Consider the following 25,661-nt stretch of genomic DNA (forward strand, 5'->3'; position numbering starts at 1 on the left):
TTCGACACCATTTATTTTTAAATTGCATCTGTCTACTCCAGTCACGTGTTTGATATTTTGTATTTGTAGTCTATGACTGATGTGGTAGGAAACCCAGAGGAGGAGCGCAGAGCAGAGTTCTACTTCCAGCCCTGGGCTCAAGAAGCTGTTTGCAGATACTTCTATTCTAAGGTAAGAATGTGATCGGAATTGACCATCATTGGGTGAAATTTTTGTTTTAATTACTTTGTAATGGGGACTTTGGCACTGTTCAGTTGGCATAATCTGTATTATTCCTTAAACCTGGTGTCAGTGGGATGTATCTCTCTTATAACTGAAATCCCCATGCGGTGTTGAGGAAGAGGAAGGTTGACACTACCTCAGACTCATCATTTTATGCTTAGAGCACAAACTTGTCCACAAAATGGCAACTGTGCTCAGAGACCAGAAACAAGATTGCTTTGGGAAACGAGTACACTTGTGATATGACATTGTTGTTTTTTTATACAAGTTAAACCACATTGTTGTGAAAGGGACAAATCTGTTGGAGGCAGCTTACTGATAAGGATGCATTTGTCAGGCCTTCGACAAACAAGTGTTGAATGGTTTCCCTTTCTCTGTCATTGTGTTGGCTTCTTAAATGACCTCCAGTACATTGTTATGAAATTGTTCAATTCTTCAGTAAACATCTACTTGCCATACCAAAGTGAAGGGCAAAGGATGGACTATTTGAATTTCGAAATATGGGCTGGATTTTCACCCCGCTGTGCAGCAGGGACATTTGCTGCTCATCTTGAAGTTGGTCTCGCTGAGAGCTCAAATGATCTTCAATGTGAAGTTCACTTCTGTCACTGTGTGGGGATGCTGGAGATTCCCAGCATAAAACTTCAGTGATCTTGGTCAGGCTGACTAAGCAGCCACTGACATCAAAGGAGGTCGCAGACACACAAACAGGAATCAATTATGTCATCAATCTCTAATTTATACAATTGACCCAATAACTTCTTTTGATTTGTGGAAAAGAGTTCCAAACCTCTGCACCATTTTGTGTGCAGGAGTAGTTTTTAATTTCACTCCTGAAAGGTCTGACTCTAACCCTTAGGTTGTGATGCCCATCTTCCCCAAACTGGTTAATTTTCTGCCTGTTGGCCGAAGGACAGTATGTTGATTGGGGGTCAGTGATAATGCCCAATTATCTTTGTGGAGCACTCTGACTCCCTGCCTGACCGCAGCAGAGAGGAACCTGCCCTTTGGGGCTACTCAACCATGCTAGTGTCTTGCATGTTTTCACTTTCCAGTTCAGTCCAGCTATGCTAGTTGGGGTCTTCTGTACGTGATTTGAAGTGCTCTTTTTATTCATCAGGTAGGTCCAGGAAAGCATTGTGACAGCGACAGCATGCCATTGCGTGCTGTTTCCGCTGGATCAGGTATTCTGAAAATGGACCCTTTGCTTTTGTGTTGTACTTTTTGCAGTAAAGATGGATGAGCAACTTTCTTTCTCCTTTCTTGTTTGTTTTAGGTGCAGCAGAGAAGACAGGAGCTTGAACAAGCTCTTGGCATCCGTAATACATAAGCAACCTGTGTGGCTTCGTCCCATGAGTGGCAGCAGGTTGACACGAGATGTCTGGGTTCAAGGTTGAACGCAGTTTTATGAGTGCACAAAGATTTCCGTTACAGTATACAAACTGTAAAACTACATGCATCACTTGCACAAAATAAATCACCGCATAGCCCTTGTACTCCTGAAGTGTTCTTTGCTACCTTTTAGTCCAACTGACACGTTCCCTTTATAAAACAGCATAGGATTAGAAAATAAAGTTAGCTTCTATTGGCATTTGGGGAAGTATAAGTCACACGTGGTGACCTCAGTAACTATGTAAAATGGTATATAAATGACTTAGTAGAACTACTAATAGAGACACGTTAGCAAGCTAGATCCAACAGATTTGATGTTACACTTGCTTACTTTGTTACATTATTTTTAAAGTGGCTTTGTGTTGAAAGTGGCAAGTATTTTGACCACAAACTGTGATTCCAGCTACCTTCTTCAACATATGCTTCCTTCTGGCAATCCTTAATATCAGTGAGCCAGTGGTGTATTTGCAGCAGTATTGATATCTGCATGAAAGTGGATCAGCGCTTCTTCACCCTTTCATGTCAGGGCTAAATAATGCCACTTGCCAACTGTTGGGGGCCATGCTAGGTTGCAGCATTTAAAAAGAAAACCCAAAAATCACTAGCCTGCAAGTTACATTGAGTTATTAATCCTTCTATTTCCAATGCATTCTTCCTCTGTCTTGTTTGTTTTGAAGGCTGATTCTAATTTAGACTGAAAGGTTTCTTATACTCTGGTTTGAAACTCATCTTGCTAGTTTTGAACAAATGAGAAGTTACGAGTTTAAAGTGAGTTTTACACCCAAATTAATGAATGACTTTTTTAAAAAAAAATCACTCCAGTGCTGCTTTATATACTGGGTCGAATGTATTTTGTGTTATTCTTTATTCCTCCTGACTCCTATCAGAAGTTGCAAGGCCAGAAATGAAGGGATAATTTTCTCTGGCTTTAGATGAGAAAAATATGTAGAGTTCCAATTTAAAGGTGGTAAGCTGGCTATTGTTGCTCTATCTGATGCATTGATAAAGTTATAGTATGTTTCCTTGTTGATGTATCATTCAGTTCTTTAATTTCAAGACTGTGCGCGCTGGACCCTAAACATCACCCTTGTATTTTGCATTAGTCTTAACAGATCTCAGTACAATGCTACTGATTGGTCATAGTAATACCTGGCAAGCTGGTGAAAATAGGGAACTTTTCAAAACACACTTCAGTCTTGATCAGGGCACTAAATGGTCAGTTAACTTCTTACCTTACTTTGTAACCTCTTACCTCTGTGAACATGTATGTAAATCCACGTAGCAGTGATTGAAACCCAGTCCATAGTTGTATAAACTGCAACAGTTGGACTAAGTCTTGGAAGAGTGCAGCTTCTTAGGAGTCAATATTTTGTAGTGATTTTAAAAAGTTAATTAGTTTCAAAAAGTGAAGGGGTGACAAACTGACACACAACCATTCTTGGTCTTTGCAGCAGCATTGTAGCAGCTTATGCTGATTCATGTGTGATCCCTCTTTCATGTGAACCACATGTATTAGTCAAATTTAACCTTGTGACAGTGAGATAAGGCTGTTCACCTGAGCCCATCATAACTTGATTCTACCATTCAGCTTGGAAAGAGTTGATGCTATTCTCTGAAATTAGCTAAACCAGGATTCGCCAACTCCCTATTGTAAAGAAATTAATTGCAAGGATTTTAATACGCATCCTGATCTAGTTTAAATGAATGGGTGTGTGCACTTTAGCATTTAGTTTTCAGCAATTACTCATGCACTACCCACCTTTTGAGGACACTCTAATGCTCTTTGCAATTGTGTAGCCTATTGACGCTCATGATCAAGCTCTCACTGAGTGAGATTCTGCAGGGTGAATGCTGCCAGGAGGTTGCTGAAGAAACGTAGTTCTAAATGTAAAGTTAGAGATTTGTTCAAATAATCTGGTAGGATTGCGGTAGAGTTGTTCCACCTGACCATGACATTCGACAAGAACTACTGTCACACCAATGTGTTATTTATGCACCACCATAAAGTGAAAATCATTCCCCTCTAAAGAGTCTTTTTGTTTAAAAATCTTCCAAATTTGGTGTACCCTATGGTATGATACTTAAACCATGCCTGAACAATTAAGTCCCAAGTTCACATGGTACTCAACTTGAGAAAATAATTAGCCTGAGTTCCCACTCCAAATCACTGCCTGGTAATTTCTGCTGGAAAGTGCTGATGTGGATATCCAGCACAGGCTGAATCCATTTTATTGCAGTTCTCCATCATAGAATGCTGGAGTAGTATTCAATGTCTTGACTTTCTTGTGAACAGTTGCTATCCGTATGGTTGGGGGGAAAACTGCCATTTCCCACTGAACCATAGCTTCTGGAGATGAACCAGTTGAAGGGGGCAGATCTTCTAAAATTTCATTGGGTCAAATATGAAAGTAATGGCAAATGGCTTTCTCTGTCAGTCACTGACCTGCTGGGTATTACATCAGTTACATTTCCAATGAAGATTGACACTGCTGTTAAATACATAAGCTGAAACCACTTGAACAGGCCAGTATATAGAAGTCTGTTTGGAGTAAGCCTTCATCTGTGTTGCCAGGTGTTCTAGGGGTCTATATTCCAGCAAGCCACCTCTCAAATATCGGAAAAATCTATATGAAGGTAATTGGGTTTCAAACTGTTCCTTGCCTGCTCTTTTCAAGTGTGGTACGAATGTGGTTAGGATGGGCGTAGTCACTAACAAGCTGTATTTAGACAGTTAAACCTCTGCAGTTATTGCTGCAATAATCTGTATTTTTACTGAGTAGTATTTTGAGGGACCAGACTTTTGTACTGTACGCTTGTATGTGTCACTCAGTTTTAATAAAACCTTCAATACGGAATGTTGCTGTCTTATTTACTGCAGTGTACACCTGCATTTAATGTTGAAGGAAGGGGGAGTGCTTGGGTGCGCGCAGTATTGGGAGGCAAGTCCTGCAGCATCTTGATGCATATTTGCAAATTTGTTAAGTGAATCATGGTTAAATTTGAGATTTCTTTTACTCATATAAATCAAAATAGGCTGACCTACAATTTCTGTGGCATGCAGTAAGTGATCAATTTGAATAAGGAGTGAATGGGTTTTATGACATTAGTTAGTTTCAATGTCACTAAATTATTCCAGAAGAGTTTGGAGTCAGCTATACTGTGCTGCATTTCTGAATGTGTTCACCAGTTTGTGTACAACTGATATTCCTTGCTTAATGAGAACTGAACTGATTTCGTTTTGGTTTTGGATGGGGATGGACAGAGGCTATACACTTGTTAATCAAGTAGGCATTTAGATTTTAGTTACTCGCTGTAAAAACAATTTGGTGTGTTTGGACTCTACAATTAATGGTAGAATCACACCATAGAATGAGCCATTTGGGTGATGCTAGTAAAGATTGGACATTGAAACCTGTGTGAGAATATTGCATTTGTATTGAACCCCATGTCAGTGCACAAGTTTCCAGCTAGGGAGCCCATTTTCTCTGCCTCCTGTTTAGGCCAATGTTTGTCCCGAAGTATCTATCCTGCATTGATCAGCCAACTCGGCAGAGAGTGGAGCACTTGTTGAGATCAGTCACTCATTTTTCCTAACCTCATGCATGTGGCTGTGGGTAGAGTTTATCATTGAGCAGGATGCAACTGATCGCAAAGCTCCAATCTGCTGGCGCAAAACACATTCTACAGCTTCAATTAACCGTGGCCAAGTGGTAGCAACCTCACGTGAGTCCGAATGTTGTGGGCTCAATTCGCACTTTGAGATTTGAACATGCATTCTAGGCTGATGCTTCCAGTGCAGTACTGAGGGATTACTACATCAAAGGTGGCATCTTTCAGATGAGAAATCAAACTGTAGCCCTGTCTGTCTTCACATGGGGTACATGATTCCAAGGTAGTATTTGAAGGAAGACTAGGTGTCTCTGCTGTCCTGTCCTGTACTGAAAACTGACTATCTGGTCTTAATCAAGATTTGTGGGACCTTGCTGTGCACAAATTGCGTTCACGTTTCCTACATAACTGAACACTACTTCATTGGGATGTCTCAAAATTATGAAAGGCAGTTTTTTTTTCCCATTGGCCTGAGACCAATGCCTCACTTGAGAATATCCTTAAAAGGTGAACCTTTTTCTTTTCTCTCTCTCTCTCTCTCACATGCTGATTTTGTGGCTGAGCTGTTACAAACACTACAGCCCTACTCAGTCTCATCACCCAGACTGCAGCAATTTCTTCAGCAGGTAGATATGCCTAGGTGAAAATGGTACCCATCAAAAGCCATGTAGCAGAACCGCAGATCGCTCCCAACTGCCGCATTGAGTGGTTTTCTGAAACCTTTAATTGAGCACAAGTCATGGCTGTGACACACCAGGTTGTTTCAATTCAGAAAAGCAAATTGAGGCTGTCCAATTTAATGAAGCGTGGAATTTTTTTTTGGAAAGGAACCAGTAAATGTGGCTGAGGGAAATGACGAAAAATGTTGTGAAATTTCAAACTGTCAGGAGTTCTGATCACTCGTCTGCTCCTAATATTTTCGAAATTTCACACTTACACTTGAAAAATGCTTCTTAGATTACAACTGTGCGGAGAGACTTTGGGCAGTTGGAAAAGTTGCTGTATCAACACAAGTCATTACCTTTTTTTTCCCCAGAGCCAGTGTTTCGGACCAATTTTACAGTAATTAAATAGTAAAAGAAGCAACACCGTGTAAGAAACAAAACTTATACAGCAAGTAATTTGAGTCTGGAATGTACTAACTGAAAATGTGGTGAAGACAGGCTTAATTGAGGCATCCAAAAGGGCATTATTTCTACTTAAATAGTCACTGTACAGGGTTTTGGGGAAGAGTGGGAGAAAGTCACTCGGTCACGAAACGATTTATCCAGTACAGACCCAATGGACTGAATGGTCTCCTCTTGCACCATAACAATTTTGTGATTCTGTGAATGAATAGTCGGGTGTGATTAAAAGGTTGCAATCCAAATAAGAGATCTACTGAACGGTAAAGATGATATCTGAACCACTGATTTGTTTATTAATTTATAACCCACTTTGAGTTGCTTCTGTTTCATCTCGCAAGGCAAGGAAGCTTTATTCAGTTTTTAGTTGATTGCTGTAGACTTGAGTTGTTTGGAAAATTCAGCCAAATTCAGATCGTCAGATGCATCAGCTTTCCTCACTTTTCAATCTAGCTTCAATCCACCAAAGACTTGAACACAGAATTTAGGTTAAAGCGGTACTGCAAATGCTGGAGATTAGAGTAGTGCTGGAAAAGCACAGCAGGTCAGGGAGCCATCTGAGGAGCAGGGAAATTGATGTTTTAGGCAAAAGCCATTCAGGAGATTCCTGATGAAGGGCTTTTGCTCGAAACATCTATTTTCCTGCTCCTCGGATGCTGCCTGACCTGCTGTGCTTTTCCAGCACTACTTTAATCTTGATAGAATTTAGGTTACCATTCACCTCCAGTACTCGGGGAGAACTCAACAGCTGGAATGCTGTCTGTTCTGAAGGACATAAAATGTCCCATTACAGTATTTCAAAATAGAGCAGTGTCTTGTAAACTGTTTATCTCTCAACCTACACCATAAAAAGCATTAACTGATCATTGGCACAGAGCAAGTCTTGCTGTGTGTATTTTCACTGTCACATTGTCTACAATGGAGAATTATAGCAAGAAATGATCTTGGATTGGAAGATTTGGGTAGGTATGTGAATGAGAGGTTTGGAAGGATATGGACCAGGAGTAGGCAGGTGGAACTACTTTAGTTTGGGATTATGTTTGGCATAGACGAGTTGGATTGTGGAATCCATATGGGTGGGGTTTTAAAAAAGGATATAGTCTATAGGCCCCTTATATACTGACAGTAACTATGTGATAGGATAGAGAATAAGTCAGGAGATAAAGAAGAGATCGAAAAGCAGTATGTTAATCATGGGAGACTAGCAATGCTAAGGTATATGAGGCAATGGCTCAAGTCTTGGATAACAGGATTAGAAAGTTAGGTGCTTGTTTTTGACCGGTGCATACTGGATGGGCTGAAGGCCCATTTTTTAGGCGGGAGACACTTATGTCTCCATATTGCCATTCCTTCTATGTGGCTGGGTCAAAATCCTGGAGCTCGCTCCCTCCCTCGCAGCACTGTGGCTGTATTTAACACCGCATGGACTGCAGTGGTTTAAGAATGCAGCTGCATGCCACCTTCTCAGGGGGTGGTTAGGGACGGGTAACTCGTGTTTGCCCAGCCGGTGATGCCCACGTCCTATTAATGAATTAACAAAAAGGACTGCAAAACGGATACCTTAAGGTTGTGGAGGACGCTGTCGTAAATATGACTCTAGTGCTTGGTGTCACTTAATTTAGGGTGGGCAGCTTAGGGTATTGATGCTCGCCTGAACACAAAACCGCGAAAGGTTTCAACTTGCTCTCTTTTTTTTCTATGGGATAATGAAATGCAGCCAGGCCTATTTGCTTCGCGAGGAGAACCTTATCGGATCCTTGAGCCTGCCATTTTGAATGCTCCGTGCTGTTATTACTGAAAAGTTGTAACGGTTCTCTGCAGCAATCGTCATTGAGCGAGGTCAGGAAGGTGTGTGTGGGGGGGGGGGGGGACGAGAGGCGTGTTTTGCCTGGGTGAGAGCACGTGGTTTACAAAGTGCCGAGTTCACAAAGTGTCCCGCAATCCGCTGCAGAGCCCGAGCACGGAGCAGCAGCAAATAGGCCATGGCTCCTCCTCTTAAAGTCTGCATCGTTGGATCTGGCAACTGGTAGGTTTGAGTCAGTTCCTGCTTATAACCGTAATGTACGTTTCACTTGGTGTCATTTCAGGCCTGTATGTTTCGTATTTCTTTTGGTATAGGTAGTACAAAAATGATCTTTTTTGTTTGGTTTGTGCACTACTTGAGTTAAAAAGAGCATGTGTCGGCCCCCATATTGATTCGGACTCATTGCAGTGTTCAAAACCAGATTCGTTCAGAAAAAAAAATAGTGTTTCATTTATCTGCACCAGTTCGCTGAGTTGCATTTAATTCGATTGTACTTTCCCAAATACCATATGAGCAAGTGGTTTGCCTGTGTTTAGTCAGAATCGAAAAGTGTGTTGCTGGAAAAGCACAGTAGGTCAGGCAGCATCCGAGGAGTAGGAGAGTTGAAGTTTTGGGCAAAAGCCCTTCATCAGGAATGAGGGGTGGCCCGCTGGGCCTGGGGTGTGGGGGGGAGGTAGCTGGAAAGGTGGTTAGAGGTGGGGATAAAGTGATAGGTCGGAGAGGAGGGTGTAGCAGATAGGTGGGAAAGAAGATTGATAGGTGGGAGAGGTCATGAGGGTGGTGCTGAGCTAGAAGTTTGGAACTGGGATAAGACCCAAAACAGACAACAAGCCAAACTAATCTCATTTACAAAATACCATGCAAGGACTGTAACAAACACTACATTGGACAAACAGGCAGAAAACTAGCCACCATAATACATGAACATCAACTAGCCACAAAAAGACATGACCCTCTCTCACTAGTATCCTTACATTCAGATGAGGCAGGACACCACTTTGACTGGGACAACACATTCATCCTTGGACAATCCAAACAGAGACACGCACGGGAATTCCTAGAAGCATGGCATTCCAACCGGAACTCTATCAACAAACACATTGACTTGGATCCCATTTACCACCCCCTGAGAAAAAGAACAGGAAATTACATTACCATAGGAAATGATTTCACCACAGGAAATGACATCACCAACCCAAGGAAACCCAAACACACAAATAGAAAATGGGCTCCACCACCAGTGCTTCATTTGGAGGCTCACTGAAGATGTTGCCTAGTATGGTGACGAAATGTCTGAAAACGAACCTTCCAGCTCAGGGAGCAAACCTACATCCAGAACCTTAACCTGAGCTACAAATCTTCTCAAAAGTCGCTGTCCTATTCATGTACTTATCTAAATGACGTTAAAATGTTGTAACTGTACCTGCATCCACCACTTCCTTTGGAAGTTCATTCCACGCATGAACTACTCTCTGTATTTTAAAAATTGCCCCTCATGTCTTTTTGAAATCTTTCAGCTTAATAATATGCTCCCTAGTCTTGAAATCCCCCATCCTAGGGAAACGACACTTTACCTATACCCCTCATGATTTTATAAACCTCAACCTCCTATGCTCCAGTGAAAAAAGTCCCAACCTTTCTTTATAACTCAAACCTTTCATACCCAGCAACATCCTGGTAAATCTCTTCTAAACTCTCTCTAGCTTAATAATATCCTTCCTATAACTGGGTGACCAGAACTGGACGTAATATTCCAGAAGAGGCCTCACCAACGTCCTTTGAGTCTTTTATGCCCCCTGTGCTTAACTAGTTGATGCAGTTGGCCCAGTTCATTGGCTTCTTCAAAGTCTTACCCTCTGCACTTGCTATGCCAGCAGTATGCAGTGCTGTAAATTTTAGATTAGATTAGATTTCCTACATTATGGAAACAGGTCCCCTCGGTCCAACAAGTCCACACCGACCCTCTGAAGAGTAACCCACCCAGACCCATTCCCCTACCCTATATTTACCCCTGGCTAACACTGTGGTGTAAGTCAGCATGGCCATTTCATCTGGCCTGCACATCTTTGGATTGTGGAAGGAAACAAGAGCACCTGGAGGAAACCCACACAGACACCTGGGACCCTGGTGCTGTGAGGCTAACCACTGAGCCACCATGCTGCCCTGTCAGTAAATGTCAGTGCTCAGGGTGGCATGTGAAGCATGCTGGAGAGCACTGCAGAAAAGATTCCTTTGACTGAAATCAGGCAAATGGCGTTTCCATCCCGGTTTGAGCAGTATCAATTGGATCAGATATAATGTAATTATTTCATATTGTTGAAGAATTAATATTTTGCAATTCTTGTCTCACTGCAATTTGGTCATTTTACAAACAAATACAGGCAGCAAATAACTGAAACTGAAATGAAAACGGAAAGGAGGCAGAAGTGGAACAAAATTAGACTGTACTAGTGACACTACAATTGGTTTCAATGTCCCAGAGTTTGTGAGGGAAAACCCTATCAGGAAAGGTTCCTGATTCCAATTGCTACCCAGTGAGCTCTGCTTGAGCACATGTGAGAGTGTAGACGTTTGTGGCAACTGGATAGCAGCCTCCCATGGTTGAATGTCACGTTAACATTCGTGCGAGGTGAAAACGAGGAATCCTTGGTGTGCTACCAACAAGTACTGTAGAACTGTATGTCATTGTGCATCAGTGCATACAGTTTGGTGGATGAGGTGTTTATTTAAGAAACAGGGCAAATATAATCACATTACTATCATTTTTTGTACATTCATCAAAACCAGATCGTACTCAACATGGAGACCTCTCTGTGTTTGAGCATGGACTGTGGAGTTCCATCGTTGGTGGCTGGGCCATCTGACCATTGCTTTGTGTTTGTCTTCGAAAGCAATATTGATTGCTCGGGAGGTGGCGACCTGTCAAAAGTCTTTGTGCTAACTTGCAAAGCGTTTTAAATTGTGCTTAGTGCACTGAAAAGTCATAAATCTCTATGTACTGTTGGGGAAAAAAACATTTTGCTGCAACTTTCTATCTACTCATCAGGACAACTCACAAGAATACCAGTTTAGTGGGAAATCTTGAATTGCATGAGAGAAGAGTGCTGATTGGTTGTGAAGTGGACTCTGATTGGTAAAGGTGTTGGGATGGAGAATGCACTAGGTTGTGATGAGTGGCAATTAACTGCCAGGCTTTGTTTCAATTTTGAGGCAGGTAGGTTGACTCTGACTAGTCGAGGCATTGCCCAGAGAAATGAGCCAGTGAACAGCTGTCACCTATTTTGTTGGTTTGAAATGGGTGCAATGCCTGTACACATTCTCTTTCTGTTTGCAAAGATCAGGGCCCTGTGCATTACTATATGTAGCTTTCCAGCACATGCATATGAGCAACATTGTGAGCCCAACTGACAATTGGTTTGTTTCTCAGGGCAATGCCTAGACCAATCAGAGTAGTCTGTTTTAAACAGACCGAAACCTGGCAGTTAACTGTCGTTCCTGATAAAGGCTTTTGCCGGGAACATCGTTTTTCCTGCTCCTCGGATGCTGCCTGACCTTCTGTGCTTTTCCAGCACCACTGTAATCTCCAGCATCTACACTACCCACTTCTGCATGGTTAACTGTCAGTCCTAATTAACTGGTGCATTCTTCATGGCAAACTTCTACAAATCAGAATTTACTTACCAACCAATCAGTGTTCTCCTCTCATGCAGTGTAAATGTTAGTTTGCTGCTTAAATTGATATTCTTGCAAAAATGTCCCAATGTTGAAGGTTTTTGTATGACACACAAAATGGGTCTTCTTTTCAACAATACTCAAAATCTCAAGTACAGAAGTGTTATAACGCAGAAGGAGGTCGTTTGATCCATCATGCCTGCACCGGCTCTTCAAACAAGCGTCATTCCCTCTCTTGTGCCAATCTCCTGCCTTTTCCCCATTTCCCTGTACTCCATTTCTATCCCAATAACCATCCAATGCCCCTCTTGAATACCTCAATCGAACCTGCCTCCCCCACATTCCCAGGCAGTGCATTCCAGACCCTAACTACTCGCTGGGGGAGAAAGGTTTTCCTCACCTCCCCCTCACTTCATCCCTTTCAATCTCTGTCCCTCTCGTTCTTGTCCCTTTTCCATGTGAGAACAGCTTGTCCCGATCTACTCTGTCCAGCCCCCTCCCCCCATGATGTTGGAACCCTCTCTCAGATCTCCCTCTCAGCCTCCTTCTCTCCAAGGAGAACAGTCCCGTCTTCAATCTATCCTCCTCACTGAAGTTTCTCATCCCTGGAACCATTCTGGTAAATCCCTCCTGCCCTCTCTCTCTCCAATGTGTTCACATCATTCCTATAGTGTGGGGCCCACAACTGGACACAATCCTCCAGCTGAGGTCTAACAAGGGTCTTGTACAAGTTCAACATCACCTCCCAGCTCTTGTTCTCTATGTCCCTATTAATAAAGCTGAGGACACTGTGTGCTTTATTAACTGCTCTCTCCACCTGTCCTGCCACCTTAATGATCTGTACCCAGATAGACCCAGCTCCCTCTGCTCCTGCACCCTCTTTAGAATTGTCCCCCTAATTTTAGATTGTCTTTCAATGTTCTTCCAACTAAAGTGCATCACCTCACACTTCACTGCATTGAACCTCATCTGTCACCTCTCCGCCCACTCCACCAACTTGTCAATGTCCTGTTGTGGAGCTCCACACTATCCCCCTCACAGTTTACAAACCTGCCAAGTTTAATGTCATCTGTAAACTTTGAAATTCACACCTGCCCACCGAGGTGCAGATCATTATTGTACATCCAGAAGCCACAGAGGTACAGATCATTAATGTATATCCAGAAAAGCAGGGCCTCAATGTTGGCTGGGGGGGAGGGGGGTGGTGTTCATTTTGCTTGCCTTTATACTTCTGATTTCTGCTGTCCAATTTTCACCTGATTGTACAAGGTTTAAACTTAGAACAATAATGAATCTTCTAAGGCTTAGCCCAGCTGTTGGAAACTGTATAATCTACTGTAAATTTGATTGCTAGCCAGTGACTTTGGCAGTTTGCTTTGTGCACATGCTGTGGTAATGCTAATGACTAGTGATTCCATTAAAAACTAAAATATTTTGTTTGTGTTATCATTCAGAGGATTAAGCAAAGTGTTGCATTGTATGTGCATGGAGAGTAAACTGGAGCATGAGAGAGAAAGGTTTGTATTTCTCTGGTGCACTTCACAATCTCCAGATTTCGCAAGAAAACATTACGGCCAGCGAAGTACTTCTGATGTAGTCACTGTTGGAGGAAATATAACAGTGAATTTTCACACAGAGGGCTTCCTCAAACAGCCATGTGATAATGACCAGATAATCAGGTTTAGTCTTGTTGGCTGAGGGATAAAATACTAGTAAAGACACCAGCGAGAGCTCCTCTTCAGAATGCCATGGGATTTCATACACCCACCTGGGGGAGTGAGCAAGGCATCCATTTAATGTCTCATTGAAAAGACTGGTTGGTCTTCCTTTAGCAGTTGGAGTTGTGACCACCTTACAGAAAGGGCTTTTTTGTTTTAATTTATCCAACAGTTCAAATGAGCAAACTTTTAAATGTCTGATTGAGAAATTTAGTTTATGGGTGGCATGGTGGCTCAGTGGTTAGAACTGCTGTCTCACAATGCCAGGGACCCAGGTTCGATCCCAGCCTCAGGCGACTGTGTGTGGAGTTTGCACATTCTCCCCGTGTCTGTGTGGGTTTCCTCTGGGTGCCCCGGTTTCCTCACACAGTCCAAAGATGTGCAGGTCAGGTGAATTGGCCATGCTAAATTGCCCATAGTGTCCAGGGATATGTAGGTTAGGTGCATTAGTCAGGGCTAACTATAGGGTAGGGTACTGGGTCTGGATGGGTTACTGTTCGGAGAGTCGGTGTGGACTTGTTGGGTTGAAGGACCTGTCTCCTCGCTGTAGGGATTCGATGAAGTCGCACTAGCCCTTTTTTTAACATTAACTCATTCCAGGCAAAAGCCTGTTGAAGTCAAAACCAGTTTTGTGTTAACCTTCCGTATGTGTTTGGACACCTCAAGTAAATGTGCAGCAAAGACCCTTCGCCTTTGCCAGGAGCAATGTTAGGGAAGAAGACATTGCTTCAGGCTGTCCCTCTGTATGTTCAGGCTGCTGGTGGCAACTCAAATGGGAAGGTCTGTGATGTTTGAGTGTTTACAACATGGAATCAGGCCATTTGGCCCATCTGCCCTCTGCTGGTGTTTCTGCTTTGCATGATATTCCTTCTGCCCAGCTTCAACTCCCCTCCATCAAAGACCCAGGACTTTTCCTGATCTCTCTGATTCTGAATCCACCAAGCCAAGGCAAGACACAAGTTTCCAATAAGAAAAATAGCAAACTAAGAATTTGGGCAGGCCATTCATGAAGTCTCTCGACCCACTGCTAGACAATAAGTCAGCTGTATCTTAATTCCATCCATCCACCCACCCACCTTGGTTCCACAGCCTTAAGCACCCTTACCCAATCAAACAAATCAATCAGTATCGAGAGTGTGGTGCTGGAAAAGCGCAGCAGGTCAGGCAGCATCTTAGGGACAGGAGAATTGATGTTTCAGACATAAGCCCTTTATCAGGATTCCGAAATGTTGATTCTCCTGCCCCTCAGATGCTGCCTGACCTGCTGTGCTTTTCCAGCACCACACTCTCAACTCTGATCTCCAGCATCTGCAGTCCTCACTTTCTCCAAATCAATCTGTGCAACTAGGTAAAATGATGTGAATGCTAGTTTGCTCAGGTAAAGACAGAAACTACAGGTCTGGCAGCATCTATGAAGAAAGAAACCGTTCCTCTATAAAACCAACCTTCTTCCTTTTCACTTCTGAAGGTGCCACTTGATGATGTGGCACGGTTGTAGATAGTTGGCAGATGAGGATAGATACCTCAGGGGAGCAATCTGAACAGCAGCCTAGATTCTAGCATCAGCATCACTCATGGGGGAGCATATTTACTTTTCAATCAGAGGACTAGGGGTTCAAGAACCACTCCCAAGAATGAAGCACATAATTCAAGGTGACACTCCCCAAAAACTGTCCACCATTGATAAGGCACAAGTCACAAGTGTGATGGAAAACTTCTATCACATTTCAGCAGAGCTTTCTCAGAAGATGTTTAAAGGAATTTTTAAAGCAAGAACCTACAACTCTTCAACTGCTTGTCGTTAGCCAATCCTCCGATCCTCAGCAAGGAATTCTAGACAACTAACTCCAACTTTGGATTTTTGGGCTTCATCTTAAGAGCAAGGACATTAATAAACTGTTGTTTTATTGAGTTATCTCTACATCCTGTGTGTTTCTAAGTGTGCTTGTGTTGTGGACTTTTCCCCAGGTCTAAGAGTGTGTGAAACAAAACAACTCTGTGCAAAGTCAGAGCCCACAAGCAGACAGAGTGCGGGAAATATCGCCCACTGTGTTTTTCTAACATGTTGGGAACTAAATAATAATCTGCTTATGGACAGGTGATGAGAATAGGGAGAGAGATTTGTTTTATAACCCTCAGTCTGTCTGTAATTACAACAGTTGGCCATGATCTTCTCGAGGGTAAACCGGTAGTAGATGCCAGCTTAGCCAACATGCCCACATATAACAAGTAAATCAAAACTCCTCTTGTGCAGTATTACAGGAGCTCCCGTCCTCTGGCTGAGAAATTATAGGAAGGATGTTGTTAAACTGGGAAAAATTTACCAGAATGTTGCCAGGACCAAAGGGTTTGAGTTATAATTGAATTGAATTGATTTTATTGTCAGTACCGAGACACAGTGAAAAGCTTTGTTTTGCGAGCAATACAGGCAGGTCACAGAGTTAAGTAGCATAGATAGTAAATAATAGGCAAGCAGTGGCAAAAACCAAAACACAGGTACAGGTGAATGTTAAGAGTTTGTGAGTCCATTCAGTATTCTAACAACAGTAGGGTAGAAACTGTTTCAACACTGGCTGGTGCGTGTGTTCAGGCTTCTGTACCTTCTCCCCGATGGGAGAGGTTGTAGAAAAACATTGCCAGGGTGGGATGGATCTTTGAGAATGCTGGCGGCCTTTCCTTGACAGCGGGGCCTGGGAGATGGATTCTATCGATGGGAGGTTGGCCTTTGTGATTGTCCGGGCTGGGTTCACCACTCTCTGTAACCATCTCCGATCTTGAATGGTACAGTTGCCGTACCAGGTAGTGATACATCCAGACAGAATGCTCTCGATGGTGCACCTATAAAAGTTGGCAAGGGTATTCGCCGTCATGCCAAATTTCCTCAGCTGCCTGAGGAAGAAGAGATGTTGCTGGCCCTTTGTAACCAGTGCGTCCACATGAAGAGTCCAAGAAAGCTTGTTGTTGATGACCACTTCCAGGAGCTTGACACTCTCCATTGGTTCCACCTCTGTGCTGTTAATGTGTAGGGGGGGCATGAGTAACATCCTGCTGAACGTCAATAATGAGTTCCTTGGTTTTGCCGGCATTGAGAGCTGGGTTGTTCTCAGTGCATCATTTTTCCAGGTCTTCCACCTCCCATCTGTAGTCTGTTCATCGCCATCTGAGATTCGACTGACCATGGTGGTGTCATCAGCGAACTTGTAAATGGCATTAGTCTGGTATTTGGTGATGCAGTCATGGGTATACAGTGAGTACAGTAGGGGGCTGAGTACGCACCGCTGGGGGGCTCCAGTGTTGAGTGTTAGTGACGATGAAATATTGTCCCCAGTCTTCACTGATTGTGGCCTGTGGGTCAGGAAACTGAGGATCCAGTTGCAGAGAGTGGGGCTTAGTCTGAGATCACTAAGTTTAGTAATCAGTCTCAAAGGGATAATAATGTTGAAGGCTGAACTGTAGTCAATGAGTAGGATTCTTGCGTAGCTGTTCTTGGTGTCAAGATGTTCTAGGGAGAAGTAAAGGGCAAGTGATATGGCATCTGAAGTGGATCTATTGGTCCGATAGACAAATTGGAGTGGGTCAAGAGTAGTGGGCAGGTTGGAGTTGATTAATGCCATGACCAGCCTTTCAAAGCACTTCCTGACCATCGAAGTTAGGGCCACTGGGCGGTCGTCATTGAGACATGCTGCATGAGCCTTCTTAGGCACAGGGATGATGTTGGCCCTCTGGAAACAGGCAGGGACAGTGGCCCACTGCAGGGAGAGGTTGAAGATGTCCGAGAAGACCTCTGCCAGTTGATCTGCACATGCTCTGAGTGCACGGCCTGGTACTCCGTCTGGTCCCATTGCTTTCCTTGGATTCACAGGAAGGAAAACTGATCTGACCTTTGATGGAGTGACTTTGGGATAGGTTTGTCAGGACTTGTCGGAATGGATGTTACCTTTCCGCCGAAATTCTGCTCAAAGCGAGCATAGAAGGCGTTGAGATGATCTGGGAGGGATGTGTCATTATCTGCTATCTTGCACTGCTTCTTAGAACCTGTGATGTCATTCAGTCCTTGCCATAGTCGCCGGGTGTATGTCTGGGTCTCTAGTTTGGGTCGGTATTGGTCCTTGGCTGTCTTAATGGCTCTGCGAAGGTCATACTTGGATTCCTTATATTTGAGTGGGTCTCCTGATCTGAAGGCCTCATGCCTGGTTATTAGCAGGTTCTTTATGTCCTGATTTATCCATGGTTTCCTGTTGGGGAACACTTGGGTTGAGTTCCTCGGTATGCAGTCCTCCACACACCTTGCTGATAAAGTCTGTGACAGTGATGGTGTACCCGTCCAAGGTACCTGCTGACTGTTTGAACACGGCCCAATCAGCCGATTCCAGACATAACCGGAGTTGATCCTCTCCCTCTGCCAACCAGCACCGGACCTGTATCCACGAGGGGAATCTCGCTTAATCGTTTGCCTGGAAGCTGGGAGAAGAAATATGGCATTGTGGTCGGAGTTTCCGAAATGAGGGTGGGGGGTGGAGCGGTAGGTGTAGCAATGGTCTAAAATGCTTGGGCTCCTGGTGGGCTAGGTAATGTTCTGGTGGTACTTGGGTAACACCTTCCTTAGATTGTTTATTGTAATTGGCGACTTCAATCAAACCAGGGCCTCGGGGTGTTAGTGGTGGAGTACAGCACATCCAGAGCTTCATCAACCTTTGCTTGTGACGATATGTACACAGCAGTTACCATAGCAGCGGGAAATTCCTGTGGTGGATAGAAGGGGCGACATTTGATGGTGGGGAGTTCAACGTTTGGAGAGCAATGGCTGCCCAGGGTTGCAATGTCCGTGCACCACAAGTTGTTGATTATGAGGAGAGACTGGATAGGCTGAACTTTTTCCCTGGAACATTAGAGGCTGAGGGGTGACCTTATAGAAGCATATGAAATCATGAGGGGCATGGATAGGGTGAATAGCCAAAATCTTTTTCCAGTGGTAAGAACATAGAACATAGAACAATACAGCGCAGAACAGGCCCTTTGGCCCTCGATGTTGCGCCGTCCTGTGAACTAATCTAAGCCCATCCCCCTACACTGTCCCATCATCATCCATGTGCTTAAGCAAGGATTGTTTAAAAGCCTCTAATGTGGCTGAGTTAACTACATTAGCAGGCAGGGCAAAGAACTTGCCGCTGACATTTGTCTTAAACCTATCACCCCTCAGGGAGTCCAAAACTAGAGGGCATAGGTTTATGGTGAGAGGGGAAAGCTTTAAAAGAGACCTAAGGGGCAACCTTTTCACACACACGGTGATGCATGTATGGAATGAGCTGCCAGAGGAAGTGGTAGAGGCTGGTACAATGACAACATTTAAAAGGCATTTGGATGGGTACATGAATAGGAAGGGTTTGGAGGGATATGGGCCAAATGCTGGCAGATGGAACTGGATTTATTTAGGATATCTGGTCAGCATGGGCGAGTTGGACTGAAAGGTCTATTTCCATGCTGTGCATCTCGATGACTCTAAGCTGAGGCAGGTGGGCATGAAAGACCTGTGGCATGAGTTAAATAACAGGAGCATCTTCCTGGTGACCTGACTAATGCTGAACTTCAATCAACACCAGTAAAAATTGATGATCTGGTTATTTATTTCATTGCCACTGGTATCTTGCTGTGCCCAAAATTACAGCAGTGAGTCCCCTTTAAACATCCTTTTGTTGTAAAGAGCTTTGTACCCTCTCAAAAGTTGTGAAAGGCACCGTGTCAATGCACGTCGCTTCATCAAGTGCAAGTTATTTTCCGACCAATGTCATCTTTCTGCCCCCTCCCTCAACTCCACAGGGGATCAGTCATCGGAAAAATCATTGGAGAAAATGCGGCCGAAAATAAGATGTTTGACAGCACTGTTTACATGTGGGTGTTTGAAGAGCTGGTAAACGGCAGGAAGTTAACAGAAATCATAAACACTGAGCATGAGAATGTGAAGTACCTCCCGGGATGCAAGCTACCAGCCAACGTGGTGAGTGCTGTTCAATTTTGGCTCGAGACAATGCAACCGCTTAGCAAAGGGGAGCATTTATCATGCTGTATATCTGTCTGTTATATGTCAGAGCTAGGAGCTATGAGTGAAAGTGATTCGGTAGGGAATACTCTCACAGCTGCACCTGGTAATCTTGTACTGTGAAAGAACCAGTATGGACGGCCTGACGGAGCCTTCACCTGGATAGTCTACCTGAAGGATTCAACAAGATAAGAGTTCTCCTTACTTAAAGCATGATTATCCAAACATCACAAAACGTATGTAAAGCCATAGGTGCCAGTTTTATTGACTGGCACCTCTGGGACCAGGAATGTGTGGTTAATCAGATATTTCGGATAATCAAGAGGTCCATATAATTAATGTAAAAATACGCAATGAGGAATAGAAATGTAATGCAGGAGGTTTTTACATCACTATTATACTTGATTTACAGCATAAATCACTAAAATAATTTGCCTTAATACTGGCAGAGAGCCTTCTCACTCACACCCTCAACTGACCACTCAGACATCGCAGGATTACAGTAAACGTCCAGTATTTCAAGGATATAATTTTTGCCAAGTTATTGAAAGTACCAGTTCATAAGATGCTGGTTAAAACAAAGCTTGCTGCATTGACACTTCCTAGTGACAGTACGTGTTGGTAACCAACCAAAAGCGCTTTAAATTGAATTTACTGCTGATCTGTCAGAAAAATGACCCACATAAGTGCCAGAAGGTAGACTGAGTAAATTTGACGAAGGCTAAAAAAAGCAAATGTCTTCCAGCACAGCATTGAATGCACAGCAATTCAAGCCATTTATGTAAAAATGCAAGCTGGCTTTCACTAGTTACCTCAAAGACATATTGTAAAAAGTGAGTATCGGCTATATCTGTCTATGGGCAGGGGATATAGGATTGCATTTATTTAACAACCTGGAACTGTCAGAAGAGGCCATAAAAAAGCCAAGTGGATATAATGACAGATTCAGCACCCATCTCCAACCAAAATTGAATGTTGGCATGAATTTCAAGACTCTAGACAGGATATAGGTGAAACTGTAGACAACTTTGCAACACGATTGAAAAATGCAGCCAGTAAATGCAGTTTTAAGGACCGAGTCAAAAGGCTATTTGATCAACTACTGTGAGGTACTGCACACTCTCAAATACAGAAAGCAGTCATTAGAAAGGACAAGCTCACAATTTCTCAGGCTGTAGACACAGAGGACACAAAGCAATGAACAGACCGGCGAAGAGACTAAGCTACTAGACTGCTGGCCTTCAGATAAACCAAGAGAAAGCCAGCCGCAGAACAGCAACGAGCATTGCCAACTGGTGGGAAAGCTCTGGAAGAGTGTGTCAACAATGAAAACACAATCGATAAACCCTAAAAGCCGTAAAACAGCATGAAATGTGTGGATGCAACAGCACCCAGAGGAAAGAAAGTCATCGGAGAAAGGGTCAGAAATAAGCCCACTTCACAGATCTGAAGGTAAAATGTAGAGGAGCAGCATCCCACTCAGACCATAACAGAAGATCTTCCCCCATGAGTAGGAGCTAATGAAGGTTATCATGCTAACAGCATACAGGGGAACAGCAATTTGATATCTGTGAACAGCCCAAATCAGAGGGATACTGAAACAAGGGGTCCTGCTATCCCGGGTGAGAGCTGTTGTGGAGAGCCGTAGATTATCTTAGCAAGCCACAGGGAGCAGGAGGTGGCTCTGAGGGCAGGAAGATCTTGTACAAATGGACCCCAGAGTGTTTTTTTTTTAAATATATTTTTATTGAAAAAAATAGGGTTTTTTTGATATTACAACAAGTACAAAACAATACAATTCAAAACAGTACAAAAAAAAACCCAAATAAAAAATAAATTTTAAAATAATCCCCAACCTACCGTTATGTACAAATGTATAAACATATATAGATAAATAGAGAATTTAAAAAACCCCAAACTGGCTATTTAACTAGATAAATAAACAACCAACAACAAACTAATAAATAGTAATAACTCAGCCCAGCCAAACAAAACACTCATACATTCACAGTTCCTTCTCCCTGGATATTGAACTCGTAAAACACAATTGTTACGGCTATATAAAAGCCCTTGTTAGTGTGGCAGATAAATCTGTGTCCAGGTATTCCAAAAAGGGCTGCCATGGCTTGTAGAAATTCTCAGTTTTGTGGTGTACCATATTTGTGAGAAAATCCAGGGGAATATGCTCCATAATAATCTTCCGCCAACCTGACAGGCCTGGGGGAGTTTCGGATATCCAACCTAGCAAGATATTCTTTCTTGTGCAGAACGTGAGAATATTGAAAAGTTTTTTTCTTATGCACATCTACAGGAAATACAGTGGGTAGGCCCAAAAGGAGAGAAATAGGGTCCTTCTCCACCCCTACACCCAAAATCCTCTCCATTGTGCCCACCACAGCGCTCCAATATGTTAGAAGCCTGTCACAAGACCAAAGACAATGGGCATAAGAGTACCTGTACAGACCTTGTACTTCAGACATGCTGAAGATACCCCTGGTTTAAATTTTGACAAAACGGTCTGGGGCTAAGTGGACCCTGTGGAGAATCTTCAACTGTAAAGCATGGGTCCTATTAAAAATTGATATCTTCCTTGTATTCTCCCAAATATCCTCCCATGCCTCTGAGGAAACCTCAACACCCAGCTCTCTCTCCCAAATCCTGCAGAGTCAATCAAACTCATCTGATGGGACACCCCCCCACCTGATGATATAAAGTACTGACAGAGAGTGTACTCTCAGCCCTTAGCACCCCCCTCTCTATGTCGGATTTGCAAGGATCAGTCAAAAGTGTGGTCTTTTTTTGAATAAAATCCCTAACTTGAAAAAAACGAAAGAGGTCTCTATTGTATAACTCGTACTTCCGTACTAACTGATCGAAGGACATCATTACGTCTCCCTCAAATAAATCACCCATGCAAGACACACCCCTCACTGCCCAACGGTTAAATCCTGAATCTATTATTCCTGGTGGAAAACCTGGCATACCCACTAAAGGTGCAAACAAAGATATTTTGCCAATATTGTCTTCCCTCTGCTGAATAGCCCACCATGCTTTAACAGTATTGATGACTCTTGGGTTATCGCAATATTCCCGAACTGTCCTCACCTTGTCCAAAAACAGCAAACTGGTAAGGGGGCACCTTGCCTGGGAGGCTTTGATATCTAGCCATATTGAAAGAGGGTCCCCACAAACCCAATCACTCACGTCGGACAAAAGTGAGCTTAATTGGTAATTCTTAATGTCTGGAAGGTCTACTCCCCCCAGTCTGAGAGGCAACTGCAGTTTAGCTAATTTAATGAGGGGCCGCTTACGATGCCAGATAAAGGAGCTGAACCAGCCATTCAGCCTCCTGCGTGTTTGCTTATTGAAAATCAGAGGGAGCATCCGTAAAAGGTATAGCAAACAGGGGAGAATATTCATCTTAATAAGCGCTATCCGACCAAACCACGAGACTGGAAGTGCCTCCCATCTTTGGAGATCTTGTTTAATTTTTCCAAATAATCGGATAAAATTGGCTTTGAACAGCCAGTCCAGAACTGGAGTAATGAATATGCCCAAATACACAAAACGCCCCTGTGACTACCCAAATGGGAATCTATAGTCACCCCCACCCACCCCCCCAAGACCTAGCTCCTTTGTAAGACCACCCATAGGCATAGCTGCAGATTTCGCAAAATTAATCTTGTACCCCGAGAAAGCGCCAAACGCGTGAATGCTCTGTATCAGGCGAGGCACTGAAACTGCTGGATTTGTCAAAAAAATTACAACATTGTCTGCAAACTTGATGTAATTTTGACCCCACTTCTGGAGCTGATATATTGGGAACCCCACGAATGGCCTCTGCCAATGGTTCAATCACCAACGTAAGAAGTAATGGCGAAAGGGGACAGCCCTATCAGCTGCCCCTAAAAATATTAAAATTGCTTGATCATACCCCATTGGTGATGACCGCTGCAAGAGGGCTACTGTAGAGAACCTTTACCCATCTTATGAAGATTTCGCCCCAAACCAAACCCAACCCCTCCAGAGTATAGAAAATATATGGCCACTCAACTGGGTCAAATGCCTTTTCTGCATCAAGGGAAATCATCAATCCCTGTATTGACTGCTGTTAGCATGCTTGAATTACATTAAACAGCGTCCTAACATTATTGGCGGGTCTTCGACCTTTTATGAAACCCATCAGATCCTTTTTAATAAAAGGAGGTAACACAGTCTCCAGCCTTAACATGATAGTCTTAGAGAAGATTTTAAAGGCCACATTTAAGAGCGAGATGGACCTGTACAAAGCACAGTCTTCCAGGTCTTTCCCTTTTTTAAAGATAAGTGAAATATTGGTCTCTCTCAGAGATGGTGGGAGACAATCATAACTGTATGAATCATTAAACATATTCAGCATTGGGCCTGACAGTATACTTATAAATACCTTATAGAATTCACTGGGAAGTCCGTCAGGACCGGGCGCCTTTTCACTCTGAAGCTGCCTCACAGCTTCCTGCACTTCTTGCTCTGATAACAGGGCATTGAGAAAGGACTGTTGTTCGGGAGTCACACCTGGGAGCTTCAGATCTCTAAAAAAGGATTCCATTTTGGCCTGCCCCTCCTCACAATCCTCAGATTGGTATAACTTGGAGTAAAATCTCTGGAACGGCACATTAATCTTTTTAGAATCGCATGTTAGGTTCCCAGACCCTTCCCTAATCGCCGTAATGGCTTGAGGGACGCTCCTTTTCCTGGCAAGATATGCTAAGTATTTGCCTGGCTTGTCACCATGTTCATATAACCTTTGCTTTGCAAAAGCCAGCTCCTTCTTTGCCGTCTGCGTGAGCACGGAATTTAGTGCAGACCGCAGCGCAATAATCCTCTGTAGTTTGACCAACGAGGGTCTGTCAAAATAGGCCTTCTCGGCTGCCTTCAACCGTGCTTCAAGGAGACGTTGCTGCTCACCCTTCTGCCGCTTCCTACTGGCGGAATATGAAGTAACTAACCCCCTAGCATAAGCTTTGGCAGTTTCCCAGAGAACGGATGAGCTATCAACCGAGCCTATATTGATGTCTAAGAACACCTGAAATTCCCAAGAGAAATACTCCACAAACTTATTATCCTTGAGGATAAAGGGATCTATTTGCCAGTATCTCGAACCCACTGTAATGTCCTTAATCTTAACCATAAGGTGCACTGGAGCATGATCAGAGATGGTAATATTACCAATCGTACAAGATGCCACCAAATCCAGGGTTACTGCAGGAGTCAGAAAAAAAGATCAATCCTAGTGTGACGTCTGTGCGGATTGGAGTAAAATCCCTACCTGTAAGGTGGAGACAGCTCCACGCGTCCACCAACCCTCACTCTCCCCACACAGACCCACTAACTGTTTAGTTTGTACAGAGGTTATCAAGGAACCTTTGGGCAACCTGTCAACTGTGGGATCCATGAGACAGTTAAAATCTCCCCCTATAATGATATGCTGGGACTCAAGACTTATCAGTTTAGAAAAAGTGTCTACCAAAAATTTAAAGGGATGAGCTGGAGGGCAATAAACGTTTAAAACACCATATTCTTCCCCATTTATCAAGGCTTTAAGAATTACAAACCTCCCGTGTATGTCATTAACACACTCCAACAACTTAAATGGGAGATTCTTTCTAACCAATATAGCCACTCCCCTACTTCTGGTATTAAATGATGAAAAATGAACTCGGTCAAAGCCATTCTGCTGTAATTTCAGATGCTTCTTGTCATCCAAATGTGTCTCCTGTAACAAAACAATATCCACCTTCTCCTTTCTAAGACTCAAGAGTACCTTCTTCCTCTTAATTGGTGAATGACTTCCCTTGATATTCCAGGTACACCATTTAATCAAATCATTAGCCATAATCTTCTGCAATAACAGTTAAATTCCCTGACACAAACTACTGAGCCTTAGTGTCACATGATCCACCAAATATAAAAACTACATAAACTAAAACCACTACATTTAACAAATCTACAAAACTATTGAAAACTAAAAACAACAAAAACCAAAAAAACAAACCAACATATAAAGTGCCAACAGCGCTGAGTAGGGGAGCTCACCCCCTGCC

At 43.2% G+C, this 25,661-nt stretch overlaps 2 protein-coding genes across 5 annotated transcripts in view; both read left to right on the forward strand.

Moving 5' to 3' along the window:
* The window catches only part of smarcd1 (SWI/SNF related BAF chromatin remodeling complex subunit D1), a 48,239-nt gene extending 43,770 nt beyond the window's left edge, over positions 1 to 4,469 (forward strand). For both annotated transcript variants that reach the window (XM_072567205.1, XM_072567206.1), the window contains exons 12-13: positions 70 to 171; positions 1,499 to 4,469. In XM_072567205.1, the coding sequence (XP_072423306.1) occupies positions 70 to 171; positions 1,499 to 1,552 (156 nt within the window). In that variant the 3' untranslated portion in view covers positions 1,553 to 4,469. The remainder of the gene's footprint in view (positions 1 to 69; positions 172 to 1,498) is intronic.
* LOC140471250 (glycerol-3-phosphate dehydrogenase [NAD(+)], cytoplasmic-like) overlaps positions 1 to 25,661 on the forward strand; it is a 44,116-nt gene that overhangs the window by 4,625 nt on the left and 13,830 nt on the right. Inside the window, exons 1-2 of one of the 3 annotated variants that reach the window (XM_072567207.1) lie at positions 8,203 to 8,373; positions 19,359 to 19,536. In XM_072567207.1, coding sequence (XP_072423308.1) covers positions 8,330 to 8,373; positions 19,359 to 19,536 — 222 coding nt within the window. In that variant the 5' untranslated portion in view covers positions 8,203 to 8,329. The other 2 variants (XM_072567208.1, XM_072567209.1) reach the window with 2 other exon arrangements.

This window comes from Chiloscyllium punctatum, chromosome X (assembly GCF_047496795.1).
Source record: "Chiloscyllium punctatum isolate Juve2018m chromosome X, sChiPun1.3, whole genome shotgun sequence".
In the NCBI taxonomy this organism is placed as follows: domain Eukaryota; kingdom Metazoa; phylum Chordata; class Chondrichthyes; order Orectolobiformes; family Hemiscylliidae; genus Chiloscyllium; species Chiloscyllium punctatum.